This window comes from Peromyscus eremicus, chromosome 2, assembly GCF_949786415.1.
Source record: "Peromyscus eremicus chromosome 2, PerEre_H2_v1, whole genome shotgun sequence".
Lineage (NCBI taxonomy): Eukaryota > Metazoa > Chordata > Mammalia > Rodentia > Cricetidae > Peromyscus > Peromyscus eremicus.
Genome location: NC_081417.1, coordinates 68487646 through 68502216, shown reverse-complemented (window position 1 = coordinate 68502216; position 14571 = coordinate 68487646). Strand labels below are relative to the sequence as shown.

Here is a 14571-nt window from a genome sequence, read left to right as displayed (position 1 = left end):
ATTGACTTGAGCAGGTTTTTCTCCTGTTTTGACATTCTTGTTTGTGGTTGCTGGTGTTACTTAAGAGTTCCTGCCAGTTTATTCATTGTCCTTTCTTCCAGGGCAGAAATTTTTACATGGAGAGTAAGAGTGAGTCTGAAAATTGGCTTTTACAGGACTGAGCAAATTCTGTGTCTTGGGTTGTATACTTTTTTTCTCAGTGTGTTTTTTGGGAGTTTATGGAGAGCTCCTTGTAGGATAGTTTCACATTTTCCTTTTCTTTGTTTTCCATCTTATATATGGAATCCAGTTCAGATTCCTTGCCCCCCACACCTAGGGTTTGAAGCATTTGTTCCAACACTGTTAGTAGAAAATGAGGAGCCATGTGCTACAAATGCTCTAGCCAGTGAGGACTGTTATAGTGTAATGGAACTGAAAGATGATCATCGCCTAGTGGCCTTGTAGCCATCGTAATATTGTACACTTTACTCATGTGTTTGTGGTGGTGCTGGTGTAGACAGACCTATTGCGTTGCTAGTTGTACAGAAGTATAGCATAAGCCAGGCATGGGATGCATAACTATAATCCCAGCACCGTTAGGCAGAGGCAAGATTGCTACAAGTTTGAGGCCAGCCTGGCTTAGTGAGTTTTGGGGCATAGTGACACTCAAACATTAAAACCAAATAGAATGTCAAAATATAACATGTATAATTATGTGTAATACCTAATACTTCATACCGTGTACTTACTGCATCTCTTGATTATATTATGAAGCTATGCACCTCACATGGTGAGATCATCTAACAATACCTTTCTCAGAATGCAGCCACACTGTCAAATAAGCCAAGGGCTAGGTATTAAAAATCTATCAAGAACCTAAGCAGCTTCCTCTTGTCTTTTTCACCTGAGTTTTTGTAGTGTTTATGCCTTTGCCTTATTAAGCTATTCAGGAGCTTGAATTTTTCCTCCTTGTACATGGCTGCCCAAGTCTGGTTCTGTGTCAGTACGTGGGCTAGTTAAAGACCTTGAGCTGTTGGTTTAAAACAGATTCATTGTGTACCTCACACACACACACACGGGTCCTTTAGGTGCAGTCCAAGGGGATGATCATGGTCAAAGAGCTCAGAAGGTTGGAGCCGTTAGCAGTCCCTGCTGCACAGCCCCGGGGATTGACCTCACCGGGGCAGTGAGGGGCTGAGGAATGACAGGCATATGTAGAGAAAAGCTGGGATCTGGTGGGCCAGTGTCTCAGATGGAGGAGCTGCAGCACTCTGGAAGCTCAGCGTGCTTATTATATACAGTTGAAAGGCTAGACAGGCGTCTCGCATACAGATGAATAAAGAGACAGGCTGATAAAATTGTAAGGGAGCAGTCTTCAGGCCATAAACATCTTTGGGAGAAGGGAATGGGGGACGAGCTCCGGTGGACACAGCTATTTCTGTATACGCTGTCAGTGTTTGTACTCTGTACCCAAGGAAGGCTTTGCCATCCCTCTGAGCCTCACCTGAGGAAGGCTTTGCCAGTTCCATGGAACTGAGGCTTTGTGGTTCTTGATGTCAGTGCCCAGACTACACACACACATTCATTCACTCAGGATTGCTCCCAAAAGTTCTGTACTCACCATCCAGATGGATCTTTTGTCATTGAAGTACACCCACAAATCGTATTTATCATAAACCTGTTTAGCTCCTACTCATGTCTCATTTTTGTGACCTAGTGTTGGAGTAATGGTCCCATTATTGGTTATTTTACTTGGGGTTTTGGTGAACATGTTTTTTTTCTCTGGAAATAGGCCCTTTGTTCTGTGATCCTGATCAGACCCTGGAAGTTTGGTGGATGTATTTCTTTTCTTTCTTGGGTAGTCTTCAGATGTCTCCTGCATTGTATGGTCATTGAATAGTGGCCAGTGTTAGGTGATGGTTGTGCATGTGTAGATCAAGCTCTGTTCTGTATATAATCACTGTGGTTTCCAGGGTGTCTGGTTTCAAGCCCGGGAAAATGCTGTTTACCAGACTTTCTAGCAGCTAACTCTTAGTTGCTTTTTCTTACATAGTTCTGATGAAACCTAGTTCTTACTAGTCATTGTTTGTGGTATTTAATTTGAAGCTTGTTTATTAGTTTTCTTTATTGAGGTAGAATCTGTGTAGTTCATGCTATCCTTGACCTCATTATATAGCTTAGGCTGGGCTCAAACTCAATGACATTTCTGCTCAGCTCCTAAAAGCTGGAATTACAGGCACTGATCTATCACACCAGGCAGGAAACATTGTTTCTTGAAAGTCCATTTCAGTTTTGGGTAATGTGGAAAGGACATTCTTCTCTTGTGTGTTGGCTCACGGACTCATTTTTCTTTCTATTACTATAGGGACAAGCTGTGGGGTGTTTGCGTCTCCATCCTGGCCCTCCTGCCTCGAGTCCTCAGGTTGATGCTGCAGAGTCTGCGGGTGAACAGAGCTTCTCCTGAGGAGCTGCCTGTGGTGGGCCAGCTGCTCCGCCTGCTGCTTCAGCATGTTCCCCTCAGGACGCACATGCTGACCAATGCCATCCTAGTGCAGCAGATCATCAAGAATATCACGGTAGGCAGCACAGAGCCTAGTGCTTCGTCCTTTGTGGGGGAGTGGGAGCAAGGGTGCTATTCAGAGTGAGGTTCCTGTGTCCCAGCTGACTCTTGGGGTTCACCAGCACCTTCCTGTCTGATCCAGAACCAGAGGCATGAGAAGTTCAGGTGGAGAGTTAGGCACTAGAAACCTAGCTACCAGGATTGTGAGACACTTTAATGAGTAACTTTGATGGCAGATCATCTTCCCGATTTCTCTCTAGTCAGGCTTCTTCTTCTGTCTGTTAAGGTAGGAGTAATGTAGAGGTTTTGGTGACTGTTAAGTGAGAATATTCAAGTAATCTGTTTAGTGTACCTGACATTTATTAAGTGCTACCCAAATGTTTGATATCATTAAGGAAAAAAGTGTTGTTTTTTTAAGCTCAGGGACAGTTTTATTAAAGTTTGAGAACAACTGTTCAGGCAAGCTGTAAATCCTGGCAGCTCTGTGGAAGAAGGGAAGAAAGTCATGCCCTTTAGTTAAGGGTCCGAGAAAGCTGGCAGATTCAGCCTTGAAACACACATGGCAGAAGGGGACAGGCTGTCGTAAAGTGTCAGAATGGGTGAGAAGGCGCAGCGTGTCATGGGGGCATACCTAGGCTTTGGCCAGCCAGGACCAGAGAGAAAGGACAGTGAGAGAGGAAGGAGAAAGTTGAGGGTCTCACTGCTGCCTCTGCACCTGGCTGTCGGGAGGGTAGTTGTGTTCTCTAGGGCTCCCTTAGTATTTTGGCGGAGGGAGTGAAAGAGATGCTGTGCACAGGGATTTAGGGTTTATTCATTGAAGGGTAGCTGTACTGCAATGTCACTGTGCTTTTATAAGCATGTTAGGAGGTTTCTAAGTCTTTGTCGAAGCAGTGGACAGTGCGGCAGTGGGATAATTGAGAACAGTAGAAGGGAAGAAAAGTCAGTTACTTGGATTAGATGATCAGCCTACCTCCATGAAAGAGAAAGGAAAAGATTGTTAGTTGGCCCTGTAGGACTAATCTATTGACATTAGTGAAAAAATCATGACACCTGAGGCCAAGGGAAGGGTTAGGGCAGGGATGGCTGGCCATAAACATTTGTGTTAGTCTCCAGCATGTCCAGGAGGGGACAAATCTAGTAAGAATTTACTCATTACATTTAAGGGCACATACTAGTTTTCTTGTTACACTGACCAAATAACAGATCCAATTTAAAAGGACTTTATTGACAGTTCAAGAGGGCCTGGTCTAGTATAGAGTAAACACTGTGGCTGGGGTGTGTCTTTGGCAGTGGAAGTTTGCTGGGAGGGTTTATGTGGGAGCTCACAAAGGTTTCCTAGTGAGATCCGAGCTTGCTTTACACAGCAGGGCTGCATTAGGGGATGGCTTGATCACGTGCGAGGTTACCAGGTGTTTGGGATGGTCTACACTTGGCTGTGCTGGGGGAGGTCTTTTGCTCCACCTCTTGGTATTGCTTTAAGAACCCTTTACCAGAGACAGAAGAGGCTGGTGGGTTTTGACCCAGGCCCTCCCGAGGCTATCCTGTGTTTCTATTTCTATCTAAATATTTCTCCCGTCTCCCTGCTCCAGAAAACCCTGGGGTAAAATGTGGGGTTTACATCTCAGTAGGTCAGGAATTAGAGAGCTTGGGACAGAAGTAGGCTCAGAGTACAAGTTCTTAGCTTCCAAAAGAGCAAGGCTAGGTGGGGACCAATTATTCAAACACCTGAGTCTGTGGGGCCATTTCATAATTTCAATCTATCTAGGACATAAAGAGGAATTTTCACCAGCTGCAGCAACACCCAGTAGTTGATTGTTTTGTATTTAAAGAAGACTTCCTCTGGTTTATAGACGGGAGGATGCTTTTACATACACCATGAAAAATGTGTTCAGGTAGTTTAAATAACCTTTTGTTTTTCTTTGCAGACTTTGAAGAGTGGCAGTGTTCAGGAGCAGTGGCTTACAGACTTACATTACTGCTTCAGCGTGTATATCAGTGGCCATCCCCAGGGGCCAAGTATATTGAATGCATTGTATTGAAGAAGCACCATGGTACCTCCTGTATGAAATTGTTCATGCACATCCATTTTATTTTGAAGACTGATGTAACAGATGTTTGTCATTAAAGCTAAACTTTTAAAGAAGTTGTTCATGAGCTACCTTTGTACTGAAGTGGGAACAGAAGGCCAAGAATTCTTAGTGTTCTCACATTGTTGGTCTGGAGAAGCACGTTTGAATTTCCTAAGAGCTAAATGTTTACAGTACATAGAATGATCTATGGTGCCTTCATTCACTTACCGACAAATTAGCTGAATCTTTGTGATCCCATCTAGGTAAACCTGTTTTCATAGTTTTGAATATAATTTACTAAGCCAAAAGTCAGGGTAAATAAATGAGGTAAACCCTCGCTTCCTATCCTGTAGTGTTAGCACAGGAGTGGCCTGATGTCATCTGTGCCTCTGTAAAAGCCCATAACCACTTAGACTTCATTTAAGTATTCTTAGAGAGCTAGAATGTGGGTTACTTTCCCAAAAGAAGTTGCAGTTGGGGAAGACTGTTTACTTCAGCAGGTTGGTCAGAAGATGCAAAGCGGAAGGGAAGAGTGCTTTGGTTCCCGCTGCTGTGAACCCTGTCTTGCTGGTTTCTTGATGCTGTGATGTTCTTGGTGCCACTCAGCAGTGAAGCCCCAGTCAGTCAGAGTGAGCACGTGGCTGCAGCTTGTAGCCTTCCAGGGCCAGTTTGGAAACTGAAAACTAAGGAGTCAACAGAGAGTGTACTTCCAGTCTTCTGGGCAGTTTCTAAGTGCAAACACTAGGCCATGATTTTGATGTACGATTTAAAGTGTATTGTGGTGTTTGTGACATGTTCCAGGAAGTAAGGGGCTGAAGGTAGCTGCGGTGGCGGTGGCGGCACAGGTTTCCATCTCACTTGAGGTTCTTTGGAGTAAAAAAACGAGGCCTATGCCAGTTAGCTGTCAGAAATACCAACCAGCAGCTCCTTAGTGCAGGTGTTGTTAGTCCCACTGATTACCATCAGTTCTTTCTGCCAGCCACACTGACTGAAGTGAGGCACATAGCTAGGCAGTCCTTTCCATGTACGCCAGGAGGAAACATTTGACTTGCTACCTCATATTCCAGTTAATAAGGCTTTAGGTCCGGACAGTGAAGCTTTCTCATGAGAACAGACAGTTGATAGCAGAACTCCACACTGGGTCTGCTTTTCCCCCAGGGTCAAAGCTTTGGCTTGCTTTTTGATTGACTGGCTGGTTGTAGGTTGTAAGAAAACTTCTTTGATCTTCCACTGTTGTCAAGATGTATAGACTGCAAACTGTTTACTGTTAAAAGCAAAGGGATATTTATATAATTAGTCTTAATGAAGAGAGGAGTTCTTTGTGCTAAGGAAAAAGGATTTGGGATGGGGCTGTTCCTGGTGCACAGGAAGTAGTGATGAGTCTAGATGCAGACGACAAGTTCTTCCTCACCTCACTGATGGTGGGTATCTCTTTAAAGCAGGAACTGGACTGGGTTGTAAGTGGAAGCTAGATCTTGAGTGGGTGGGACATGCTAATACCCCAATCCTCTGCATGCCTTTCACATGGCTCGCGTTTATATGTGTTTGAATTATTCTTGTGCCACATACTTTGTAAGTCTACCAGAAAAAAAATAAGGTTTGTTTGTTGGAAGAGTTTGAAGGGATGACAGATAGGAATCTTAAGACACTTTTTTTTTTTTCTTTTGAGGCCCTCAGTATATAGTCTAAGCTAGCTTTGAACTCATAACCCTCCTGCCTCAATCTCCTAATATTTGAGATTACAGGCACTATGCCTGGCTGTCAAAATCGACTTCTTGAGCCCTAGACCTTGGAATAACATTATTAGGATGCAACAGAAAACATTAGTTTATACACTGTAACAAATGACAGACCACAAAAATAGCAGTAAGGAAAACCTTGCTGAAGACATTGCTGTATTGTACTCATAACTTCATGTGGAAGATAAAAATAATGTGGGCAGTTTGGGAAAAGGAACATAGGTTAATTATCCTGATTTTAAATGACTGCTTTTGGAATATGGGCACCATTATCTTGAAGTAAGTTGCCATCTGCATTCCCTTCCAAAGGTGGAAGAATAGATTGGTTTCCTATAGAGGTGCCATTACCAGTAACCACATGAGCCACGGTCATTTCTCTTGCTATTTTAAAGAGATGGGCACAGGTGGCTATGTATCAGTACAGAGCGAGGCTGCAATCCTGTGAGTGATGTGTTGGCGAGGAAGACTGCCGAAAGCAGAGATGGCCTATTTGGGTTTTGTGCATACACAGCACTAGTCAAGGAGGCTGCATCTTGAGATTCCCATCACTTTTTGCCTTTCTATGTGTAAAGCCTTAGGAAGAAGGCATGTCCCCAGATTGGAACACTGCAAAGCAATTTGTTTAAAAAAAAAAAAAAAAAATTGAATAGCCCACTGAGCAAAATCAGAAAGCCCTTAGCCCCACTGAATTCTTAAAGCAAAAAGCAAACTAACAATTCAGTGAAGTTAATGCTTTTCTTTATGGTTCAGCCATCTGACTCCATGTTTTAGGGCCTTCTATGTAAGTTCAGTTCACTGAAATGACTTATGGACGTGTTTTCTGTTAAACATGTATGGACCAGTTAAACTTTGGCACCTATCCGACTGGCTTTATTGCGTGCTTTGTTCTTAATGTGAATGTGGTTGGCCTAACAACCTGTGGTGCCCCAGATTCGGGGCTGGACAAAGATTGTGTTTTGTTTGATTTCAAACAAGGCAGAAATTTGGAAGAAAAACACGTTGTTTGTTATGTGAAGTCATTAAAAAGTATTATTTCTTTGAATGTATTTTCTCAATCTTTTCTCTAAGAACCTCTATGCTGCCAAACATCTTCATTTTAAGGACCTGTGGTAAATCTGGATTTGAGGGGAGAATGATCTGATTGCTTACTTTGTATTTAATTATATCTCAATGTCATATATCTGCTAGTTTCATGTGACAGTTCTTACTTTGAAATATTTCTCCAGTCCAGTATAAGGACTGTCTTGCCACACAACTGTGGTCCTTGCTTCCTTTACAAGTTTCTAACTACCCCACCTGCTACTCCCTGATCAGCCTGCCTTGCGTTACATGAATTAGCCAACTCTTATTAAAGATTTTGCAGTAATTACTCTGCTTTTCCCCACCAAGAGTGAAATGAATGCTAAAGTTCATGCTGACAGTCATTGTTCACCTTCCCAGCTACTCTCTGTTTCTGCAGGATGGCCCTGTAGATCAGGGAGGGTGGGGGAGCATGTTGCCATAGCCACCTGTGAAGATAGGCCAGACCTGGCATTAGCTGCTGACAGCCCTGAACTTATCACCCACTCTTAATGCTGGCGTGAAGCAAGAGGCCCTGAGTAAAACACACATCTTATGAGGGAAAGGAAGTTCCCTATGCTGCTCCTGTGGGTGGAAGTGTGCTACTGAGCCTGAGCAGAATATGCTTTAATGTTGTTTGTGGTCTTCCGTCTATGGTAAGGAGAGGGTATTGAAAATACAAGGATTTCAACATACTCCTTTAAGTATGTGAAGAATGGGATAAAGGGGATCAATAATAGAGAGCTACCATTTATTGTTCCTCATGGAGGTAATATTAATCAAAGTTTTTAGTTGTGAAAATTATTTGCCTCTTAAGGATGTTGATTGCAGTAATCTATGAAAAGGGTAAAAAATCATACACCTGAAGTCAAAAAGATCATGGGAACGCTCATCCCTTGCTCTCCCCGTATGCTCTGTCAGTGTAGTGGCTGCCTTACCTGAATTGAGACGCAGCACAGGAGGAACTTTGGAAGACTTGATGGCATGATGTACTTTGCCTTCTTGAGAGCAACCTGCAATCAACCAACAAGCCACCTATGTGATTAATGGCTGCTGTGACCTGACCAAGTTCTGCGTCCCTCAACTGAGGTGAGGGCTTGCAGGTGCCTACTAAGATAAGTTAGGCATGTGTGGAAATACAGGTTGAATATCCTTTATCTGAAAAGGCTGGGATTAGAAATGCTTCAGATTTTGGAGGGTTTGTTACTAGTTTGGGGATTGGTTGGTTTGGTTTGAGTATTTGCATGGACCTTTCTGGCTGAGCTTCCCTAATCCAAAAGTCCAAAAGCTGAAATTATTCAGAATCAGAAACTTAATGATCACAGACATGGTAGGCTGGAATGGACAAGTCTTGAAATGCTGTCTAGACTGCAAGGGATGTTCCTAAAGGTTCCTGGGCTCTGTGTTTATTGAACAGCTATCCACACTATACAAAGATACCTGAACTGATTTATTTTGAGGGCCTTTTGTAGAGCTGGAACTATTTCAGGTTACAGCCACTCATCTGTTAAGTACTGCAGTAATTGAGTTGTGGGCATTTGCATAGATGAGTGACACTATGTTACCTCAGCATAGAATGGCCAAAGTGACGTGGTCTGAGGGTTCCGATGAGTTGTTAATGTTAGAGGGGAGGGTCCAAGCAGAGATCTGAGAGGTTTAAGTGATAAAAGGCTTTTAGTCCTAGAATTAAAAGGAGGGGCTTTTGGCCAGAAGTAGGGCATTAAATTGACTAGCAAAAATTCTCTTAGTGCTTGAAAGTAAGATATATATTTTTTAAATCTGGACAGAGTTGTCCAGTTAAGTCTTATTGCAGATTGTGGTGTGTCACTCAGGATCCTGAGGTGTTTGTTTTAAGTACCCAGAAGAACACTTACCGTAGATCTGCCTGAGCACTGAGTGCCTGGCAGACTTCGTGGCTGACATGCCTTTGGATGGATTTTTGGGCGTTCTGCTTACTGAGGTGTACTTCGGGAACCTGAGTTCCAGTTCCGCCCTCCAGACCTGGAGGAGCAGGGCTGTGCACACTTGGGTACATCTGAGCACGTCTCCAGCTCCAAGCTGCTTCACATGCAGAAGACGACGCAGGTACTTCCTGAGCTGGTAGCTGGTGGGGTCACAGAGGACAGGCATAAGACCCTGCAGTGCTGACAGCTACGGGAATGGAACCAGCTCTCTTCCCCAGTTCCAGCATTCACGTGACTATTGTGAGACTTGACTAGGGTTCAACCAGGTGTCACCTTCAGCAGCCACAGGCAGGTGGGATGGGCTGAGTGGAAACTGAGTGAGCTGGCATGCAAGAGCAAGGAGCTGGGGGTTTGGGAGGCTTGCCGTGGCTGCTTAGTACTCCACTGGGTTCTAAAGGGGAACGGTAGATGCTTACCAGGCAGAGGAAGGCACTCTAGGCAGCAGAATTGGCACAAGCAGAAAAGGGGGCATTTGTGCCCCCCAAATGTGGTCAAAGCACCATGAGTTTGGTTAGAGAAAGCATATAAGGCTAAGCCAACAATGTTGATCATTGTGTTATATTCCAGGCACTGTCCTCCTGTTTGAGTCTTGGGGAGGCACATTTGAGGACATCAAACCCAGGATTTTGTGGCCTTGCGCTGCTGAGAGGTCTGCTCTACTCATGATGGGTGCACATGGCGGTTTAAGAGAGTGGCAAGTTTACTAGGATGACCCTGTTGGGACGTGAAGCCTGTGGCAGGAATGATGGCAGTGTTGACATTTAGTGTGTTTGATGGTTTCTAGCCCATATGTACTTCCAAGTTTAAGGAACATGGCTGTCTTGAACCTTTTAAAGGAGAGCTTCATTAATGTTCATTATCTGTACTATACTATGACTGGTGGGCTTACAGAAGAGCAGGCAGCCCCATGCCTGTGTAACAATATACCAAAGACAGGGTAACCTTCCTAAATCTGCTAAAAACTTCCCTGCTGGGTTTGGGGTAGCCCCTTCCTGCTTCCTCTGAAGCTGACGTCAACCAGCCTTCATTAGTCTTTCTGGCAAGTCATAAACCATGGCATCTCTTGACTAGAGTACTACACTTCTAACAACTCAGTTTCTTCTGGTGGAGATGCCAGCCCTCTTCCCCGTCCTCTGCTCTCTGGGCAGAGGTCACAGGAAGCCTGGGGGTTGGCTGGCACTATGAAGCTGAAGCTTTCAGTCTGCGTGTGAACAGTCAGTCACATGTATGGGATGGTATGCAGACTGGCTGCATGTGGGGAGCGTCTTGGTCCTCAGGCAAAGGAACAAGTCCATCTCTGATTTTCAAGAACACACCCCTGCTTGGGGTTAAAACTCTGCTGTATTCAATAGTGCTGTTCAACCATAGGCTGTAGGTTCTTCCTACTGTCTAACCTGTTGCTAATTCATAGCAGTAATCAATATGCTGGAGAAATGCTAGTAAGAGTTAGCTCCATGTGTCCTTAAATCGCAAGTGTTTTTACATAGCTGTTTTCCAGCTTAACTTGTCCACTGTACAGTTTTAATGTTAAGTAGTCAAGTGGGTTAGGGAGGGCTGGGGAGATGGTTCAGCAGGTAAAGAACTTCCACCCAAGCACGAGGATCCCCAGCACCTATGGAAATGCCAGCAAGTCGAGTCCCTGCACTCCGCAGGTAGAGATGGCAGGCATTTCCAGAGCAAGCTGGCTAGCTCAGGGTTCAGTTAGGTCCTGCTCAGTGAGTAAGGTAGAAACCGATGGAGGAAGGGCCACCTCTTCCCCCATAGACATAAACACCTTAAAAAATAGCCAAGTCTTAATCGCTAGGAAAAGTTATAATTTTAAGACTCATTTTCTTCAGGGCCTAAGGTTCCATCTTCTCGCTCCATCCCTGTCTTCTAGCTCTTTCCTGGACATGTTCCCTACAAGGATAGCCAGCATTTCATGGACAAGAGTGTCAAGTCCTGTCCCCTTATTCCTTCATTGTTCTTGGGCTTGGTGCCAGACCCTGTCCAAGGACTGTGTTTTGGGCTTCTGTAGATAAGCAGAGAATGGTTGAAACAATCACTCAGTGTGGCTTCCCATGGGCCCTTTGAGCACTGACGCCCCACCTCAAGCAACCCAAGTAGATCCACATAATCACCTGCCCAGGTGGGCGTGTGCTGTGAGTCACTCTTCTGAGGGAATGACTTTGGGCTCATTTACTCAGGACGCTTAGTGACAGGACCTGTCAACCTCTGACTCTTCAAAGGAGTCCAAGAACAGCCAGTCTGAGGCGAGACCTTTCGGCTAGGGAGCAGCTGTGGGGCCTGAAAGGGTAAGCCCTGCTGTTTTCAGCAAAGATGCTTAATGTGAGGTTTAGCTGGCTGGTGGCCAGCACATGTGCTGGCATGATTTCCCAAGTGCAGGAATAGTGGCTATTCCCACCTGAGACTTGGCATGGGGGTGACCACCTTAAAGTCAGTACTCACACCTTCTGTCTTTGGAATGTTGGTAAGCAATGAATCTCCTTGTGCCTCAGTTTCCTGATTTGTGGGATGAAGTGAGGACAGACCTACCTCCCAGTGTTAGGAGGATTTGGCCCAATAAATGCTGACTATTATATTGGCAGTGGCAGTGACCACAGTAGCTGATGTAGAACTGTTATCTGGCTTGTGAGTAGCACTCAGGTTCCCCTTCTCCAACCTCAAATAGGAGCACAAGGCACCTCTATCTACCGCCATCATCGTGACCGCAGAAACACACTAGTAAGGGAAGGGAAGGCCCTAGGGTGTGGGCCAGGTAAAGGGTCAAGTGCTGCTGCAGGCACAAGTCATTTTCCTGAGCGCTTGTGTCTGAGAACTCCTGATCCTTGTCTTTTTTTTTTGTTTTTTTGTTTTTTTGTTTTTCGAGACAGGGTTTCTCTGTTTAGCTTTGTGCCTTTTCCTGGAACTCACTTGGTAGCCCAGGCTGGCCTCGAACTCACAGAGATCTGCCTGGCTCTGCCTTCCGAGTGCTGGAATTAAAGGCGTGCGCCACCACCGCCTGGCCTGATCCTTGTCTTGACGGCCTCCTTGGGGTGGCTGGAACCACATGAGCTTGAACAGATGGGAACAGACCTAAGGACTCATTATGCAGAGGCTGGACGAGCAGAAGCCAGATGGCTTGGCTCTGGGATACGTGGTCTTTGGTGGGGTGTTCCCAGAGGCCTCTCTAGGTTGGTCGCTCTGCTCCCTGCTAGTACTGTTTTTTTCTCCTGGTGGTCTGTGACATACAGCCTGTGGAGTTCCCAGTGACCTGGTCTTTTGTCACTGGCTCCCCAGCATCAGAGGCCACAGAGCTCCTGTGCTGTCACCCAGGAGAGAGTGGAGAGTGCAGTGTGAAGGACACTGACCCAGGCAAGTCTGTCCCTACGCCAGGGGTGTCAGGCTCCACACACACTGCCTCCACCCCAGCTTCTAGGCCCCAGTTCAGTCTGAGCCATGGTGGCTCAAGTAGGCTCATGTATTTCAGGCACAATGACCTTCTGTATCCAAGCACTGGTTTAGGTATTTGGAGTAAAATCTTGTGTGGGGCCAGTGAGATGACTGGGCCGGTAAAAGCCCAGTGACCTGTGTTCGATTCCTGGGACCCACATGATAGGAGAGAACCAGTTCCTGCAAGTTGTCCTTTGATCTACACACACACACACACACACACATACGCACATACACACACGATGAATGTTAAATTTTTTTGTTTAAAGAGATCCTGTGGCTGGAGAGATGGCTCAGTGGTTAAGAGCACTGGCCGTTCTTTCAGAGGAACTGAGTTCAATTCCTAGCACCCACATGGCAGCTCACAACTGTCTATAACTCCAGTTCCAGGGGACCCAACACCCTCACACAGACATACATGTAGGCAAAACACCAATGCACATAAAATAAAAATAAATTAAAAAAAAATAAAAGAGAGCCTATATAAGGTGCACCAGAGTTTACAAAGCATACACTGTCTCATCACAGCAGCCTCGGCCAAGGGTTGATAATTCCCACCTTACAAATGGGTAAACTGAGGCTCAAGGGAGGCTCAGTGATTTGCTTCAAGTTAGGTTACTGTCAGAGCTGCAGCGGAAAACTGGGCTGTGTGAGGGCAAGCCAGGGCTTTTTCTTTACTGCCCTGTCCTGGGCACTTGCCTGTACAGAAAAATCTTCCATTTTAAACCACATGAGGTGCCGGGAGGGGGAGGTACTTATTTCATGGGAGGGCTCCATCCAATCGCCTTTATCCTGAAGACAGAACTCACTGATGGTAGAGCTGTCCTGAACACAGGACCCACTGGAGCACACAGATAGCACAGGATGTCACAGCAGCAGGCCGCGGGGCAGACTGCAGTCCCTTACCCTCTTACCTTCGCCAGGCTCGCTGGATGACTGCTGCCGCCTTGTTCTTTCTGCGAAACAGCTCTTTCCTACTTCGCTCCCTCTGGATTATCTGCAGGCGCTGCTCTACAGGAAGAAGGTGGATATTCACACTCTGTCCCGGCGGGGGACCATGAACCCCATCACTCTCTGTAGATGCCCGAACGTCCTCACACAGCTTCCTGCATCCTGACCTCAACTCTTCTGTGCCGAGTGGCAAATCTGAGGAGACCCCTCCTATAAGCTTGTCCTGGGTCACCTTGTTCCTTGGCGTGCGATGGTGGAGAGAGCTCTGTTCAGTACGGACAACGTCCTGCCTGGCGCTGCCAGGCCGGCTGGACCCAGCCGGGGAGCACCGGTCTTTGAGCTGGTGGGCGCGCCTTTTCTGGGAAGCAGCACCTCCAGGCCTGGCTGCCCTGTCCTGCCTCCTGCTGGGCTTCCTGGGGCTGTCCTGCTGGGAAGCACTTGCAGGGCTGGAGTCCTCTCCTTTTTCAGCAGGCTGGGCTGACCCAAAGGACAAGGGCTGCCTGGCCCTGCTTGGTCCCGCCTCACACCGGTGCTCGCCATTGGTCTCACCTCGGCACTTGGGCACAGAGGATGCTCCCTGAGGCCTGGAGCCATCACCGCCTTCACAGGATCTGAGGTGCACACAGGCAGAGGGGCCTCTGCAGTGTTCCCTGGGTGTTTCTTGGGTAACGAGAAAAAAGGAGAATAACAATCAGTGTCTAAATAACAATCAGTTTCGGGTGAGGGCACTTCTGTTGATCTGTTTACATGAGAGATGCAGACACTTCCGGTAGCATCACGTAACCATGGCAACGTAACAGTAACCCAACAACACAGAA

At 46.1% G+C, this 14571-nt stretch overlaps 2 protein-coding genes across 6 annotated transcripts in view; one reads left to right on the top strand and one right to left on the bottom strand.

The window, feature by feature from the left end:
• Tex10 (testis expressed 10) overlaps nucleotides 1-4682 on the top strand; it is a 43304-nt gene extending 38622 nt beyond the window's left edge. For both annotated transcript variants that reach the window (XM_059254336.1, XM_059254337.1), the window contains 2 exons: nucleotides 2345-2555; nucleotides 4465-4682. In XM_059254336.1, coding sequence (XP_059110319.1) covers nucleotides 2345-2555; nucleotides 4465-4578 — 325 coding nt within the window. In that variant the 3' untranslated portion in view covers nucleotides 4579-4682. The remainder of the gene's footprint in view (nucleotides 1-2344; nucleotides 2556-4464) is intronic.
• The window catches only part of Invs (inversin), a 66356-nt gene continuing 56387 nt past the window's right edge, over nucleotides 4603-14571 (bottom strand). The window contains exons 11-15 of one of the 4 annotated variants that reach the window (XM_059254335.1): nucleotides 14303-14413; nucleotides 13717-13813; nucleotides 9281-9510; nucleotides 8345-8419; nucleotides 4603-5872 (exon numbers count right to left, since the gene is read on the bottom strand). In XM_059254335.1, coding sequence (XP_059110318.1) covers nucleotides 5769-5872; nucleotides 8345-8419; nucleotides 9281-9510; nucleotides 13717-13813; nucleotides 14303-14413 — 617 coding nt within the window. In that variant the 3' untranslated portion in view covers nucleotides 4603-5768. Of the gene's footprint in view, nucleotides 6187-8344; nucleotides 8420-9280; nucleotides 9511-13716; nucleotides 14414-14571 lie in introns of all 4 variants that reach the window. The other 3 variants (XM_059254334.1, XM_059254333.1, XM_059254332.1) reach the window with 3 other exon arrangements.